The sequence below is a fragment of the Monodon monoceros genome, unplaced genomic scaffold (assembly GCF_005190385.1).
Source record: "Monodon monoceros isolate NGI ecotype Baffin Bay Population unplaced genomic scaffold, NGI_Narwhal_1 Super_Scaffold_22, whole genome shotgun sequence".
Taxonomy (NCBI): domain Eukaryota; kingdom Metazoa; phylum Chordata; class Mammalia; order Artiodactyla; family Monodontidae; genus Monodon; species Monodon monoceros.
The window spans coordinates 100,576,135-100,591,745 of record NW_021703779.1 but is presented as its reverse complement, the minus strand read 5'-3'; the positions used below and the strand labels follow the sequence as shown (position 1 = coordinate 100,591,745).

The 15,611-nt window shown below is 46.9% G+C and overlaps 1 protein-coding gene across 3 annotated transcripts in view; it reads left to right on the top strand.

Moving 5' to 3' along the window:
* Positions 1-15,611, top strand: part of TMEM255A (transmembrane protein 255A) — a 47,668-nt gene that overhangs the window by 24,078 nt on the left and 7,979 nt on the right. Inside the window, exons 6-9 of one of the 3 annotated variants that reach the window (XM_029240676.1) lie at positions 532-603; positions 989-1,077; positions 8,076-8,238; positions 14,343-14,486. In XM_029240676.1, coding sequence (XP_029096509.1) covers positions 532-603; positions 989-1,077; positions 8,076-8,238; positions 14,343-14,486 — 468 coding nt within the window. The remainder of the gene's footprint in view (positions 1-531; positions 604-988; positions 1,078-8,075; positions 8,239-14,342; positions 14,487-15,611) is intronic. The other 2 variants (XM_029240677.1, XM_029240678.1) reach the window with 2 other exon arrangements.

The window sequence follows — 15,611 nt, the reverse complement described above, 5'->3', positions numbered from 1 at the left end:
AAGGTGGCAAGTGGATATGGAATGGTGACTGCGTTGCATGACTTCAGGGGAAGCTGTTTTCCTTAACATACAGTGTCAACAGTGCCATCCACTTGCCCCACTTTCCTTCCCCAATCACCAGTTTACCACTTTTCTAACTATTCTCGGGTTAGAAAGGAGTAGAAAGATGTATGTGCCAACAGCTTATCAGAAAGGCATGAGCTTTTGGATGAAGGACCCAATATAGAAAAAAGTGCGCGTTTACCACCAATATTCTCTATAACACAGTGAAACAAATTTACAAGCACTTCATTGCATCCATATGGGGCGGGGGAGAGCCTGGAAGATTTCTCACAAATAAGAGATGATAAATGGAAGTTAATTTTTACATTTTTTTTGCAAACACGAGATGTGTAAAATGTCATTGCTATTCTCTGGATTTCATCGTGTTCTCATTCTTGTGTTAACCTGGTGACTGTAAAAATGTTAATAATGACTTCCATAGGTTCACTTGTAACCCTGGTCCCCCTAACCCTATTTTTCCTATATAAGGTCATAAGTTCCTCAACCAAAAATTCTCCTTCTGCGAGGGTTATGAGGAACCTTACCCAGGCAGCTCGAGAGGTACTACTGTACTTCAAAGTGCATGTGATGGCCCCTCTGTCTTCCTTCCCATCTGGTCCCCTTTCCCCCATACCCTGAATTCCCACCCCTTGTATCCTCACTTCCTACCATCCATTTGTTCGTCCTTCCGTCCGTCCTTCCTCCTCTCCCTCTCCACCCTTCAGGGATGGGGCCCTGAGGGCTGTGGCTGAGGCTGCCTGTGAGCCCAGCTCCACAGTGACTTGCCTCACACACGAGTTCAGCCAGCCACCTGCCCAGCCCCATCCTGCCCGTGCATTGGTGTATTCATTTCACAGCCATCCGTCACTAACTCACAGCGCCAATCCCAGAGGGTCCCACCTCCCATCCAGTGCCAGCTCACCTACTCACTGTGGTGTGTCCCCAGGTGAACTGCCCTCACCTCAGCCGTGGATTCTGCACACCTCGCATCCGGGGCAACACCTGCTTCTGCTGTGACCTCTACAACTGCGGCAAGTGAGTGCCGAGCCCCTGATGGTTTGACCACAGTGGGCACGAGCAGGGCTAGGGTGGGGGAAGGGCACACGGTAGGGATCAGAGAAGTAGAAGACATTGGTCTTCAAAGGATTTCAGCTGACATGCATTACCTGCCTTCTCTGTGCCAGGCATTATGCTAGGTGCTGTCAAGTATCTGATCTCATTTGATTCTTACCTATGATGTATGTAGAATTATTATCCCTATTTTACAGATGATAAGACTGAGGCTCAGAGGAAACAGACAGCTAGTTCAAGGTGACACAGAGTTCGAAAATGGTAGAGGTAGGGTTCACACGCAGTTCTGTCTAAGTCCAAGTTCAACAACATTCAACAAATAGCCTGACTCTGTTCCAGACGCTAGAGATTCAGCAGCAAACAAAACAAAATTCCTTGCCCCCACAGAACTTAGATTTTGGTGCTAGTTCTGCTACAACCACTCTGGCGCTCTGCCCTTCAATTGTTAAAACATCATTTATTCTCTTTCAAGACATATTTAGGTGCCAGGAATACAGAGAGTCCTGCGGAGAAACTCGCAGACTAGCAGGGATGACCGACCTGTGAGCCATTGATTGCAGTCTAGTGTGAGAAGTGCAGTGCGGATCTGGGGATGTACTGGAGACCCTCTCTATGCAAATGACTGGAAGTCAGAGTCACTGGGGGCAAGGGGGGGCGTGTCAAGGAGGAGGGTATGTGGGAGCTGAGATTTAAAGGATAAGGAGGGAGTTAGGAAACAAACCCAAGTGGGGTGGAGGCGAGGAGGGTCTTCCCAGAAGTTGTGGGGGAGGTGAGGGCAGAGCGCTGGTCACAGATCAGATCATGGAGGGCTCACTGGCCATAGGAATGCCTCTGGACTTGACCCTGTGAGCAACTGGGAGCCATTGAAGGGTATAGCGTGCAAGATGGATTTGAGTGGTTAGAGATTGGAGGCTACTAGGGGGCCACTGCAAGAGTCCAGGCCAAAGGGAACGGAGTCTAGATTAAGTTGGTTTGGGGATGGTGGAAAGCAAGGAGTACTTTTAAGAGCAATTTAGAAGGTGGAATAGACAGGAATGCGTGAGCAGGTGATGCAGAACATAAGTAAATGGCCCCTGTACGTGGGGTGTGTCAGCCAGTGCCTGCCATGCACGTATTTTCTTTCAGCTATCAGTGCAGGGGTGCTGAGGAGGGGGAGGGTGGAAGGGAGGGAGGAGTTGGCAGAAGGGGCCCGGATGGAGCTAGGTCCAAAGAGGTCAGCTGGATGCACCCCTCCTCACTCACACTCCCTACTCATGGTTTTGGGGGGCCAGTGTCTCTGGTTTGAGGATTAAAGACCTGACAGACCAGAGGCAGTGGAGCGGTGGGAGGAGAAGGGGGACTCTCGCCAGCCCTTTTACTTTCTTTGCTAGCACCGGTCTCATTTCGGTCTCATTTTGTTAAAAGGTTTGGCGGTGGAGGAGGAGAAACTTAAAGACTCAAATGAGGTTTGGGGATTATCTGGGAGATTCAATTATTCATGTTGTAATAATAACTAACACTTGTAAAGGACTTCCCTCCTTAGCGGTGATGGAGAGCTGGCTATAATTGTACTTCCTGAGCCCATCCTTCCAAAAATGATCAAAGGAATGTAAAATAGGTCCTAGGGGAATTGGGGTTAGTTTGCTATCTTTCCTCTTGCCTCCCCTTGTCCATCCCCCTCCCCCTGCTCAGTCCTCCCCTCTGTTTTTACCCCCTCCCTCCTTTTGACACCCTGTCCTCTGGCCAGCTCTCCTCTCTCCTCTCCTTTCCCTTTCCGTTCTGAGATCCCAGGAGGAGAGAGGAGGCCCGCTGAGAGGGCTGAGAAGTGATTCCTTATGGGCACACCTTTCTCTCCACAATTAGGTGTGTTTCTGAAAAAGGTCTGAATAAACTAAATCCTACCTTAAATTCCATTTAGCTGAGCCCTTAGGTGAATTTTTTTTAAGTGGAGACTCAAGCCCAATTTATCTTCCTGTCAATCTGAACTTCATAATAACTGACTTTCTTATAGCAAGTCGTGCCAGGATCGTCTTCAAGGCCCTAAAGGAATTTTATGAGGAGCTCTGCTAAACTCTGGGCTCCCTAAAGGCAGCGAACACAACTTCATCTTATCTTTATCCTCAGGCCCCGGCACAGGACCAGGCTTGAATGAAAAACCTGATGACAAGGGAGTGACATGTGTTAAAAAGGATCAAAAAGGAACACCCTTTTCCCCAGGAAAATAAACTATTGGACCAGACAACTAAGAGGGTTCATGGGGACACTGCCCCTAACGACCTTTGAGCTGGAAACGCTGTTCACCTACCTGATGCCTGGGGACCAGCCTCAGGCGGCGATCGAGGCCTTGCCCAGGTCTGTAGCGTTGAGATTCCAAGGGCAAAGCCACTAGAAAAGCACTTACTGAGCTTTTCATCAGGAAACAGTCCCATGTGGTCAGAAAGCAAGGCGCGAGACTTAAGAGGTGATGATCCTACAATAGAAGGAAAAGATTTTCTTTGACCCGAGACTTTTTCCAGCCAGCTCGAAGGAGACCTAATCTCCAGGCCTAAATATAGCTAGCTGCAAGCATTCTGAGGCTCCGAGACTTTAATTTTGCCGAATGCGTATTTTTTTTTCCTCACACGAAGCCTATTTTTAATCAATTACCAGCTCCTCTAGTCCATTTCCTGGAAAGGAGGCCAAGAAAAAAACAAGTGGGAACAAAAACATCAGGCAGTCATTTGTCCAGCACTACGGAAACAGAGTTTCTGCTGTCCCCTCGAAGCCACAGACCTTCTTTGACGTCAGGGGCAGCGAGGTTTTAATACCAAACATAGACGATTCCATTTCACCCTGTGCAGGAAGGTGGTTTGTCTAGGACGCAGCTCTGCAGCAGCTGCCTTTCAGCCTTCACTCAGCTTTGGAGAGGTCAAGTCAATATCACTGGTTTTCGGTGTGTAACCTAAAGGACGCGAAAGGAAATGGGCGTGGTTTGTGAACTGCCGCAGCTGACGATGAATAAAATGAAAGATGATAGCTCACTTTCATCCATTCCTCCCTTTGCCAAACTTTTACTGAGCTCCTACTGTGTGCCAGGGACTGTTCTAGAAGGATAGATATCCTTAAAATAACATTTTGCCCTTAAGGAACTCAATTTACCAGGGGGATTATGGGGAGGGGAATTTAGACTGATACACAGAATACATGCAGTGAGAGAAAGATGCACAGAGGCTGCCCATAGCCGCTGCCTGTCCACCAACAGTTGGTGAATAGTTCCAGGCCCTTATCGAAGAGCAGAAGGATGCCCTTTGGCTTTATCCAAGATCTGTTGCCTCCTACTCTGTTGAATGGGGACTGAAACACAGAGAGGTTATCTGTTTCTCCAGTCACACCCAGCAAGTTGGGAGCAAGGGGGTAAAAGCCCGCACTGGGTAATCAATCTTATGATCAATGCAATGATCCGTCTTTGAACTCAGTGACTCATTCACCAAGTATCTATTGATGACCCATAACATTTCTACCACCCAGCTAGGAGGCAGTGAGGGAGACACAAAAGAAGTGTAAGAGATGACCTTGCCCTCCAGAGGTTAGAATTTAGACGGAGCCATCGTGTCCACCTTGGCCTTGGTTGTAGTTTTAGCACCCAGCACGGTACTCAGCACTGGGTAGGCTCTCGGTAAATATCAGATGAAATGAATAGCTGAATTATTGACATATGCAACGTGCCAAACTGAGAAGAACAGACTGAGGCTGTGGGAGTCCAGGTACAAAGCTAATGAATAGGTGCTGGAGTCCTTGAAGAATGAGAAGTGTGTGTTGAAGCTTTGCGCAGCGGGGGAGATCAGGACAGGCAGAGAACAGAGGGCAGTACCTCCCACGCAGGGGGAGAAATCTGAGCAAAGGTCTGGAATAAGTACCCAGCATGGCCAGTTTGGTGCTTCTGAGGATTCCAGCCTGGCTGGAATGTGGATTCCATTTTGGAGTTGGATTATGGCAGACTGAGGAATTGGGATACTTTTTCCTGAAGGTAATGGGGAGCCAGGGAAGGCTTTTGATTAAATGAATGACTTAGTTTTACAAATGTGTTAGGAAGCGGAACCAGGCAGTGATGGGGTCCGGCAGGAGGGCGCTGCAGTCATGGAGGCTTGAGGGTGGGACAAGTGAGAATCCAAACGATGGAATATCAGGCAAAGCTCTGCCCAGAGACTGAACCAAATGGAATCGTGAATCTCTAACAGAAACAAACCACATTAATTAGCTAAACCCTGAATCCGATCTAGTATTAATGTTCTTTTGCTTCACGGTTCAGTTTAAAAATCATTTTAGTAGCTGCTGAACCCACTCAATCTGAAACCAAACATATATTCTCTACAATTAGTGGATACTTTTAAATGAACTACTAACCTAGCCCCATGTTGTGGTCTGTGCTTTTAAAGCGTCACTGCCTTTAAGAACACGATTCAAAGGTTTGAATCATTTTGCCAGAGGCTGGCTCTTAAAAGGGAAAAAACACAGCTACATGTTTTGGGGGGGGGGCCCTTACAATGTGCTAGAGTACTGCTTCCGTGCATTCGCTCATGAAATCCCCTGGTCTCAGAGAAGTTAAGAAAGTTGCTCAAGGTCAGACAGCAAATAAGTGACAGAGCCAGGGTTCAAATGCAGTCTGATTCCAGAGTCTGCTCTGCTGTACCACCCATCTGTATGTGCTACCAGCCCACCCTCAGTGTTTTAGGACATAAGCAAAGATACCTGGGGAGAAGTCAGAAGCTGATTCTCAAGCCTCCCCTGCACCCCTACAACCCCACACTCGCCCTTATACACAGGCCTGCCTTTTTCAGGGGAGAGTCCTTGTACAGCGGTGCCTTTTTGAGCAGTAAGTAATCTGTGTATCCTCCCTGCCCCGTCCCCAGGCTCGAGTGCCATGCCAGCTAATAGGAGACACTCAATGTATGCTTCCAGGTGGTGTCCAGCTATGTTCCCGAAAAACCTGAAATCTAGCTCAAATTCTGATGAATTGAAACACCATTAAAATTTCACTATGGAAGCTTACTATTTAAAACAGCGGGTCTCAAATATCAATGAGCTCATTAACACAGATTCCAGAGCCTCACCCCAAGAGATTCTGCCAGATTTAGTAGGACTGTGGCTGGGCCTCAGAATCTGCATGTTTAACCATCTCTTTCTCAAAGATGCATGCACACACACACAGACACACAGAGACTCCCACAGGCACACACAAATAACACAGTGACATAGGCAGGCACATAGACACACAAACACAGATTTTGACGCAGGCTGTCCTGTAACCACACTGATTTCAATTCCTTAAAGAAGCACTGGTTTTAAAGAAATCTAAGATAATTCATCTGTAAAGTTTAAAAGTCTTCTGTGAATAATGTCTCCCTGATTCATTTTGGAGGTTAACGTTTAATTTTTTTTTCTTTTTCATTTTCTATATTCTTATAGCAGGGGAGTCACACATGACTTATCCTGATGCCAGGGGGTTTGGTTCTAAGTTTAACTGTAAGAATCACAGTGTTTAAATTCATTATTGATTCCAGTGGCCAAGTTGTAAACTAGTTTGCAACATCCAGGAAGACAGGAGCTTCCATTTAATTAATTTAACCAGTATTTATGTAGCACCAACTATGTGTCCAGCACAGCAATGAACAAAACAAACCAAGTCCCTACCCTCATGGAGCTCACATTCAAGTTAGGGAGACAGACAGTAATGAAGCACACACATTAGTAAGGAGTAAGTGCTGCAGAGGATTTAGGGAAGGGAAATTAGCTTGGGCTGCCATAACAAAATACCATAGACTGGTTGGCTTAAACAACAAATCTTTATTTTCTCATAATTCTGGAGGCTGGAAGTCCGAGATCAGGCACCAGCATTGTCAGGTTCTGGTGAGGGCTCTCTTCCTGGCTTGCTGATGGCCACCTTCTTGTTGTGTCCTCACGTGGTCTTTCCTCAGTGTGTGCATGCCTGTGGAGAGTTCTCTCTTCCTCTTTTTGTAAAGCCACCAATCCTATCAGATTAGGGCCCCACCCTTACGATCTCATCTAACCTTAATTACCTCCTAAGAGCCCTTCTCCAAATACAGTCACCTTGGGAGTTAGGGCTTCAATATATGAATTTTGGAAGGGAACACAATTCAGTTCATGGCAAGTAGTGGGCTAGAGAGTGACCAGGCTGGGTGGGGGTGGGGATGTCTTTGGACAGAGTGGTCAGGGAAGGCCTCTCTGAGGAGGTGATATTCAGATTTTGTGCAGGAACTCAGCTTTAGTACTTTATTGGGATGTTGTTTTTTGTTTGTTGGTGTTTTGTTTTGGGAGAGGAAACACTGAAATCTTTGAAGCCTGAATTCAGATCCCAGCTCTACCGCTTACGACTTGAGGAAATTCCTAACCTCTCTGTGCTTCAGTTTCTTCATCTGTGAAACGAGAATGGTGGTAGTACTTACCTCACACAATATTGTAAGGATTTGCAGCGCAGCCTAATAGAACTTTCTGTGATGATGGAAATGCTGTAATCTGCTCTGTCCAGTACAGTAACCAGCCACTAGTGTGGCCCTTAAAATTGTGGCTGCTGAGCACTTAACATGTGCCTGGTGAGACTGAAGAACTGAATTTTTTACTTAATTTTAATAGTCACCTGTTGACTAGAAGCCGCCATATTGGCACAGATGTAATGAATTCATGTCTGTAAAATGCTTAGCCCCTTGCCGGGCACATAGCAGGTGTCAATAATTGCCACCTAGGATTAGCCTTAGCTGATGGTAACAAGTGTTTCTCTGGCAGGTAGGAGGGTTTTGGGGATAAACGGTAGTCACACTTTGATTGATTATCGTATCTTGCTCCCCGAGTGCATTGTTGGCTACGATGTCCCTTATGATAGCTCCCCACCTGCCCATCTGTCTTTTCACTGAGCCGCATGGTAGCCAAAGCCCTAGAGGGACAGCCTGCTCCCTGGAGACTGACTGGATGTGCTTCTCCCCGTCCAGCCGGGTGGAGATCACCGGTGGCTACTATGAGTACATTGACGTCAGCAGCTGCCAGGATATCATCCACCTCTACCACCTGCTCTGGTCCGCCACCATCCTCAACATCGTCGGCCTCTTCCTGGGCATCATCACTGCCGCTGTCCTGGGGGGCTTTAAGGACATGGTAAGGAAGGAAGTGACTTCCCATCCCACAGAGGCCCCTCCTCCTGTCAGGGCTGGGGCGAGGCAAGACGGTTGGGGGCAATGGGGACCCACGCTTTGAAGGGAGGAACAGAAACCGTTGGTTCAAGAATGTAGCTGCCTTTGGGACTTCCCTGGCGGTCCAGTGGTTAGGACTCCGTGTGTCCACTGCAGGGGGCCCGGGTTCGATCCCTGGGCGGGGAGCTAAGGTCCCACATGCCATGCAGTGGGGCCAAAAAAAAAAAATGTAGCTGGTTTCAAACAGCTCAGGTCGAAGGAGCCAGGTGATGCCATCAGCCTGCAGACATTTCTTGTTAACATGAGTTGCCTGTGTTTTTGTTTGTTTGCTTGTTTGTTTTATTTTTGTGTGTGGTACGCGGGCCTCTCACTGTTGTGGCCTCTCCCGTCGTGGAGCACAGGCTCCGGACGCGCAGGCTCAGCGGCCATGGCTCACGGGCCCAGCCGCTCCGCGGCATGTGGGATCTTCCCGGACCGGGGCACGAGCCCGTGTCCCCTGCATCGGCAGGCGGACTCTTAACCACTGCGCCACCAGGGAAGCCCTGCCTGTGTTTTTGAGGCACATTCTGGGGGCGGGTGGAGCTCATGCTAGTTATGTAAACATAGCCTTTAATTACCGCCCCCCACTCCCTCCACACACACACACACTTTTAGTAGAAACCTTTTTGGGTGGTATTTCCATTAACAGACTTTGGGAGAGCTGGAAGCAGAGACGTTTTTAGCTACAGGTAAGAGTACTGCTCGTCTCCCCCTCCCCAGGAATTTCCTCCTGGAGTTTCTCCAGAAAGAGCCTCCGGACTCTTTCTGCATGTGAAGGCCCAGCCCTAGGCTAAACTGCTGGTCAGTTCTTGTCCTCAACCTTAACCTCACTCAGTCTCCCTGCGTCCCCTGTGCTCCCTTTCAACTCTTTTCCATATTCGTGTGTATGTCTGAAAAGGCACCCCAGGACTCAGCGCCCAGTAGGTGCTCCATAATAGTGGGGTCCTTCTTTCTTTTGCTTTTAAAGCATTTCAAAGCATTTATTTGCTTATTTAATAAACCTTGATCTCTAATAATGGAGGTAATAGCTTTAGAGCTATGGTTCTCAACCTGGCTTCAGATTAGAATGGAAATACCTGAGGTGCTCTAAAAATTCAGACTGCCGGGACTGCTCCTCCAGAGATGCCAATTTGATTGGTCTAAATTGAAGCCCAGGCATCAATACTTTTTTAAAAGCCCCCCAGGTGACTCCAACTGTGGCCATGGTTGAGTATGGCTGCTTTAAAGAAATGTCCCACCCATGTCTAGAAAATCATTTTGTGCCTAAAAAGGGTTTTCCTTTGACCCCAGAAATGAGGCAGATAACCCCTAGGGCTTTGGCTGTTTCTGTCCCATTTGGGGGGTCACTGAGGAACAGGAAGCTGAAAGACAGTTTGTAGTTTGGCCCTGGACTGTCAAAAGGATGAGTAATGGAAAGTGAAAGGTGCGGTAGGACCAGGGAAGAGAAAAAACTGCAGTCTTGGGCACCAAGTCCCCAGTAGAACCGGGCTAACTGGAAGTATTGAGTGTTCCCGCTGGTGACCCTGCTCCTGCCCAGCCCGACTGTCCTTCTCTTTTTTCCCCTCCCTCTCTCATACGCGCATTTCTCATTCCCGGGCCCCTCCTCCCACTCGGGAAAGCCCAAGCTCGGGGGAAGCCTCAAGGTAGGGGGGCCCCTTGGAGGGAGAAGGCTGTCCTGTAAGTTCAGGCCTGATGGAGCATTGGGGTGAGAAAGCTTCAGAAAAGCTGTTTCTGGGTTGGAGCTTCTTTGGAGAAAAGAATGCCCTTTGTTCTTGGAGACTTTCCCCAGGGGGCAGGTGAAAGCAGAGGCTTTGTGTAGAATCTGAGCCGCTCTGGCTGGAAACGAAGCTTCTGGTTGGGGCTGGCGAGTTGAGATGGGACATCAGGGTGAGTGATAAGGCTTCTGAATTATCCCTCGAGCTCTCGGACATGGACAGCCAAGCGCCCTGATGTACAAATGGAGTGGCTGGCGGCCACTTGGTAGGCTCTGTGGGGCTCCTGCAAGGACTCTTGTCAAAACTCAGGTGACCATTGATGTTTAGGTTTATTTCTGAACTCTTTTTAATTGTTGAAGTATAGTTGACTTACAATAGCGTACTAGTTTCAGGTGTACAGTCTGCACTGTTAATTTCACTGTGACCTTGATCTCTAGGGGAATAGGGGTTTGTTGACAGTCTGTCCTGAGAGGTGCCAGTAATGGTCCCTTTACTCTCCTCTTTCTCCGCTTCTCACCACCACTAGTACCTCGTGAAGTAAATATTATTCCCCCCATTAACAGATGAGGAAACAGGCCAACAGAGGTCAAGTTACCTGCCCAGGGCTAAATAGCAGAGCTGGGAGTGGAACCCTTTCTGGTTTTACAAGTGTTTTAACAGATATTACCTCCTTTGTTTAGTTGCTTTCATTAAAAAAATTAAAAGCAAGTTGTTTCCACCTGTTGGGAGCTTCTCGGAGAGGAAAGGAGGAGAGCGAGGGAAGACCTGAGCGTCATCAAATGCCAGGCCTGGGAACCCAATCAAGGGCCAGTGGGGAAAACGAAAGATAAGGCAAAGAGCAGGGGCAGGAGATTTGATTCATGACGGGAGAGAACAAGCGGGAGTTATAAGATGGGAGCACCAAGGAGGAACCATTGTTTCGATCACTTTATTAAAATGAGGCATGGTGTGGAAAATCCTGGAACATCAACCAGGTAGGCCTACATAAAATCCTCGGCCTGGGTCCAAATGTGCTTGGTGACTCTTGGCTTGCCTCCGCCTTGAGTAGAATGCCTTGGGGGCTGCAGGGAGGCCCAAGGGTGCTGGCTGATGAAGGGCATTCCTGAGGAGGGAGGCCAGGAGCCCAAAGCTGTGAGCTGGCAGCCTTCAAAGACATCAGCTCAGAGCATCGTTTCCAGAGTTGTGGGAACCTGAAAGGAAAAAAGACGTCTTCTTTCCCTGACCAGAGGGGCTTGGTGAAAAGGGTCTTGAACAAATGTTTGATGACCAAAGTGCTTGCTGCCCAAAGATATAAGAATTTGAGGTGAATCTTTAAAAGGTGATGATATCTTGCCATTTTCTCCTACTTGATGTCTCTGGTTTAGAGTAAAGTGAGGAGAAGTCAAAGCGGCCTTCTCTCCAAAGTCCGCAATTGTTGCCTCAGAAGAGACTCAGTGTTGTCCAGGAGAGACGGCTTTGACCATTTCCTGTGCTACCTAGTAACTGTTTGTTTCACTGGAGCTCAGAATGCTACTGGTCAAAAAAGGGGCTCTCATAACTTAAGCCCCAGAATTATTGGTACAGAAATACACACACTCCTATATGCACACACAAGTAGAGATGGAGCCCAGATTTATTGGAAAATCAGAATTACTGATTTGAAACATAACCAGACCATGGGACTTCCCTGGTGGTCTAGTGGGTAAGACTCCATGCTCCCAATACAGGGGGCCCGGGTTCGATCCCTGGTCAGGGAACTGGATCCCACATGCATGCTGCAACTAAGAAGCCCACTTGCCGCAAGTAAAGATCCCGCATGCCGCAACAAAGGATCCTGCATGCCGCAACTAAGACCAGGAGCAGCCAAAATAAGTAAATATTAAAAAAAAAACAACCATAACCAGACCATTATTTGGGGCCATCCCTTTTGCTTCTCCCCTGCCTGACTCCTGACTTCACCCCCCTTCACTCCCTCAACCTCTCTTGGTGCCCTGTCCATTTTCTCTACGTCCTCTACACTTCTCTTCTGTGGCTTTCTTGTGCTTATTTAATCTTCCGCCTGTGTTTCTTTCTCTATAATAATCAACTTCCTTTCAAAGATTATCCTGGACCCCCAGCCTCGCTGCACGCACAAAACCTTTTCTAGACAGAGTTTACATTGCCTGATTGCTTCTCTATGGTTAGGCTTAGTTTATTTGCATAGAAGAACTGGTTTCGTTTTGCAAGAGCTGGAGGGTGTGTTTTTAACTGACACAAGGCCAACGGAACATGGTTTCTCAGACTTCCTCAGGGATGACATTTCTTTTTGGAATCCTTGTGGAGAGGTAAGGGCATTTCTGAGCACTCTTCTGTAACGCGAGCCAGCCCTTGGAATGGTCAAGATCTAAGTTCTCTCCCACACAAGAGAGAGGCTGAGAAACATTTCTCTGGTTGTCTGTGAGCAGCATCATAATGACTGAGGCTTGTAGCTCTTCAAACCTCCTAGAGATGTAAACAGTAACCCACTCCAAGGAAGAGAGCAACAGACTGTGTTGAAACTTGCTATAAGGGAGTTTCCTCTGCCAACATCCCACCATGGTTGCCTGTGACATTGCCAAAGCCTGCCCACACATTTTCATCACTTGAGAGGAAGCTTCTGCTCTCCGTTAGTGCAAAGTAGATACGTACCAGAAACAAGACATGTTGATTTTACAGACAGCTGTCGATTATCCACATGAATGGAGGGGGTGTCAATGACATGGATGATGGAAAGAACATTTACCCACACCTTGACCCATGTGGCACTCATAAGGTACAGCGCACAGTCCTGCTTGGGAACTAATGAGCGGTGGTGGCTTCCTTGAGCAGTGTTTTGGCCTTGTTGAAATCTGCAGCCCCATCCTGGATAAGATTAGCTTTAACCCTTGAAGGGCTACACATGTCACCATGTTATAAAAATGGTATTAAATTCTTTCTGCATTGCTTTGTTTTCCCAAAAAGTGGGGGTGGAATCTGCAAGAATCCTTACAACTTTTATAAACCCTTTGTGATTGATCACATTTCTGTCACAGCAATAGCAATAGCCTTGTCCGTTTGGCATTTTGTATTTGGGGTCTCAATTTCTTCTTTTTCTTTTTTGTTTTTGAAAATCATACAAATGATTTCAACAGGTTTGAATTTTTCAAAATAATAAGTTGTGGGGGAATAGACACAAGTAATACATATTAATTGTGAAAACCTTGGCTATATAATTGAAAGTGAAGAGTCCCCATTTACTTCCTAGTACTGCTGCCCTCCCCAGAGATAACCATAGTTAACAGTCTGTTGTGAATCTTTCCAGATTAATTTCATTGACAAACACACATGTGTATAATTGAGTCTTTATTTTTTACATAAACTGGGATTATGCTACATTAATGTAACATGGTGCCTTTTTTAAAAGATTTTATTTTTTAGAGCAGTTTTAGGTTCACAGCAAAATTGAGAGGAAGATAGAGAGATTTCCCATGTACCCCTTCCCCACACGTGCATGGCCTCCCCCATTACCCACAGCCCCCACCAGAGGGGTGCATTTGTTACCAAGGATGAAGCTATATCGCCACATCAGAATCACCCAAAGTTCATAGTTTACCTTAGGGTTCACTCTTTTTTTAAAAAATAAATAAATTTATTTATTTATTTTTGGCTGCCTTGGGTCTTCGTTGCTGCGCACAGGCTTTCTCTAGTTGCGGCAAGCGGGGGCTACTCTTCATTGCGGTGCGTGGGCTTCTCATTGCGGTGGCTTCTCTTGTTGTGGAGCACGGGCTCTAGGCGTGTGGGCTTCAGTAGTTGTGGCTCGAGGGCTCTAGAGCGCAGGCTCAGTAGTTGTGGCGCACGGGCTTAGTTGCTCTGTGGCATGTGGCATCTTCCCAGACCAGGGCTCGAACCCGTGTCCCCTGCATTGACAGGCGGATTCTTAACCACTGCGCCACCAGGGAAGCCCCAGGGTTCACTCTTGCTGTTGTAATTCTATGGGTTTGGACAAATGTATAATGACATGTATCCATCATTATGGTGGCAAACAGTATTTTCACTGTCCTAAAAATACTCTGGGCTCTGCCTATTCATTCCTCTCCCCAACCCCAACCCCTGGCAACCACTAATCTTTTTATTGTCTCCATAGTTTTGCCAATGGCTTGTTTTTGTTGTTTTAATTTAACAATATATCCTGGACAACTTCCCTGTCACTAAATATAGGTGCACATCATTGTTTATCAGTAGCTCCATAGTATTCTGTAGTACGAATGTACCATGGTTTATTTAACCATTCTCCTAGTGATGAACGTTTATGTTGTTTCCAATTTATGTTTTTCTGCAGAACCCAGCTCTCCCAGCACTGAACTGTTCTGTTGAAAATGCCCATCCGACTGTTTCTTACTACGCTCGTCCTCAAGTGGCATCCTATAATACCTACTACCATAGCCCTCCTCATCTGCCACCTTATTCTGCTTATGACTTTCAGGTATGTTTTGAGAGAAAAAGAACTCTCCATTACCCTTGCTCTCGCTCATGCTGTCTCGTTCTCTCCCTAATTATGGACCCTTCCTAATATATATGACATAGCCAGGCTCTCTATCCCTGAGGGCCTTTAGCAGCCTGTGGGTACCAGTGACTAGCTTAAGGACTGCATAGGCAGGCAATGATGGGAGAGATGGGGAGGGTGGGAAAGACACAAGAGGAGAAGAAACAGAATGAGGGAAGAAAAGGGGAGAGGAGATAGGATCCAGGTGTCCCAAGTTGCCTTGACCTACACCGAGGTACTCATGAGTATGTCACCACGGACCCCTGTCCAACAGTGGCCTTTTCCATTTCTCTGCCACTGGGAGAGGCCTGCCTCCTTAGCACAAGGGCATTCTGAGCCACACACGGGTTTCAATCAAATCTGTAATGAGGAAGAAGTCCCTTCTTTTTCTCCAGACTTCCTAACTGGGACTCTACAGAGAAAATATTTTTTATAACACCCTCCTCCCCTTTTTTTGCCTTGTTATCACGTGGGTCAGAAATAAGTGTTACCAAATTTGCCCTTTACCATTTTCCTTTTGAGCTAAGACTAAGCACAGAAGAACAGAACCCAAAAGGCACTTAATTAAAAGGAATTCATTGTATGCAGAGCACTGAACTAGACACTTCAGGAAAACAAACGAAACAGTCTTTTAGGCATTTACAGTGACCCTAAACCGTGGACCACAGAAGGATGCGATTACACTCGAATCTGGTTAATTCAAAATTTGGGGACCAAGGAAATGCCTTTGAAAGGAGGGAAGCTCATAATGAATTTACTTCTATTGACCAAGAGCCCTGAATGCTCCAAGGGGACATAAAAGCATGACTGTTTGGGGGTGGTCCCAATTAACCAGCCAGTTTAGAAAAACAGAGCCCTTGGGCAACCTAATTTCCACTTCAGATTAACAAAATAATTGAAACTGAAAAACCCCCTATTTAGTTGAATAAAGTGTACTTTGGTTTGGTTTACATACTGTACAGGGAGGTCTAGGACTCTATATGGCAATAGGAATACATATCTATAGTGTGAAGATGGATTTGTTTGCTGTCATAAAATATAGCACCAGCACAAGGAGGCATCCAT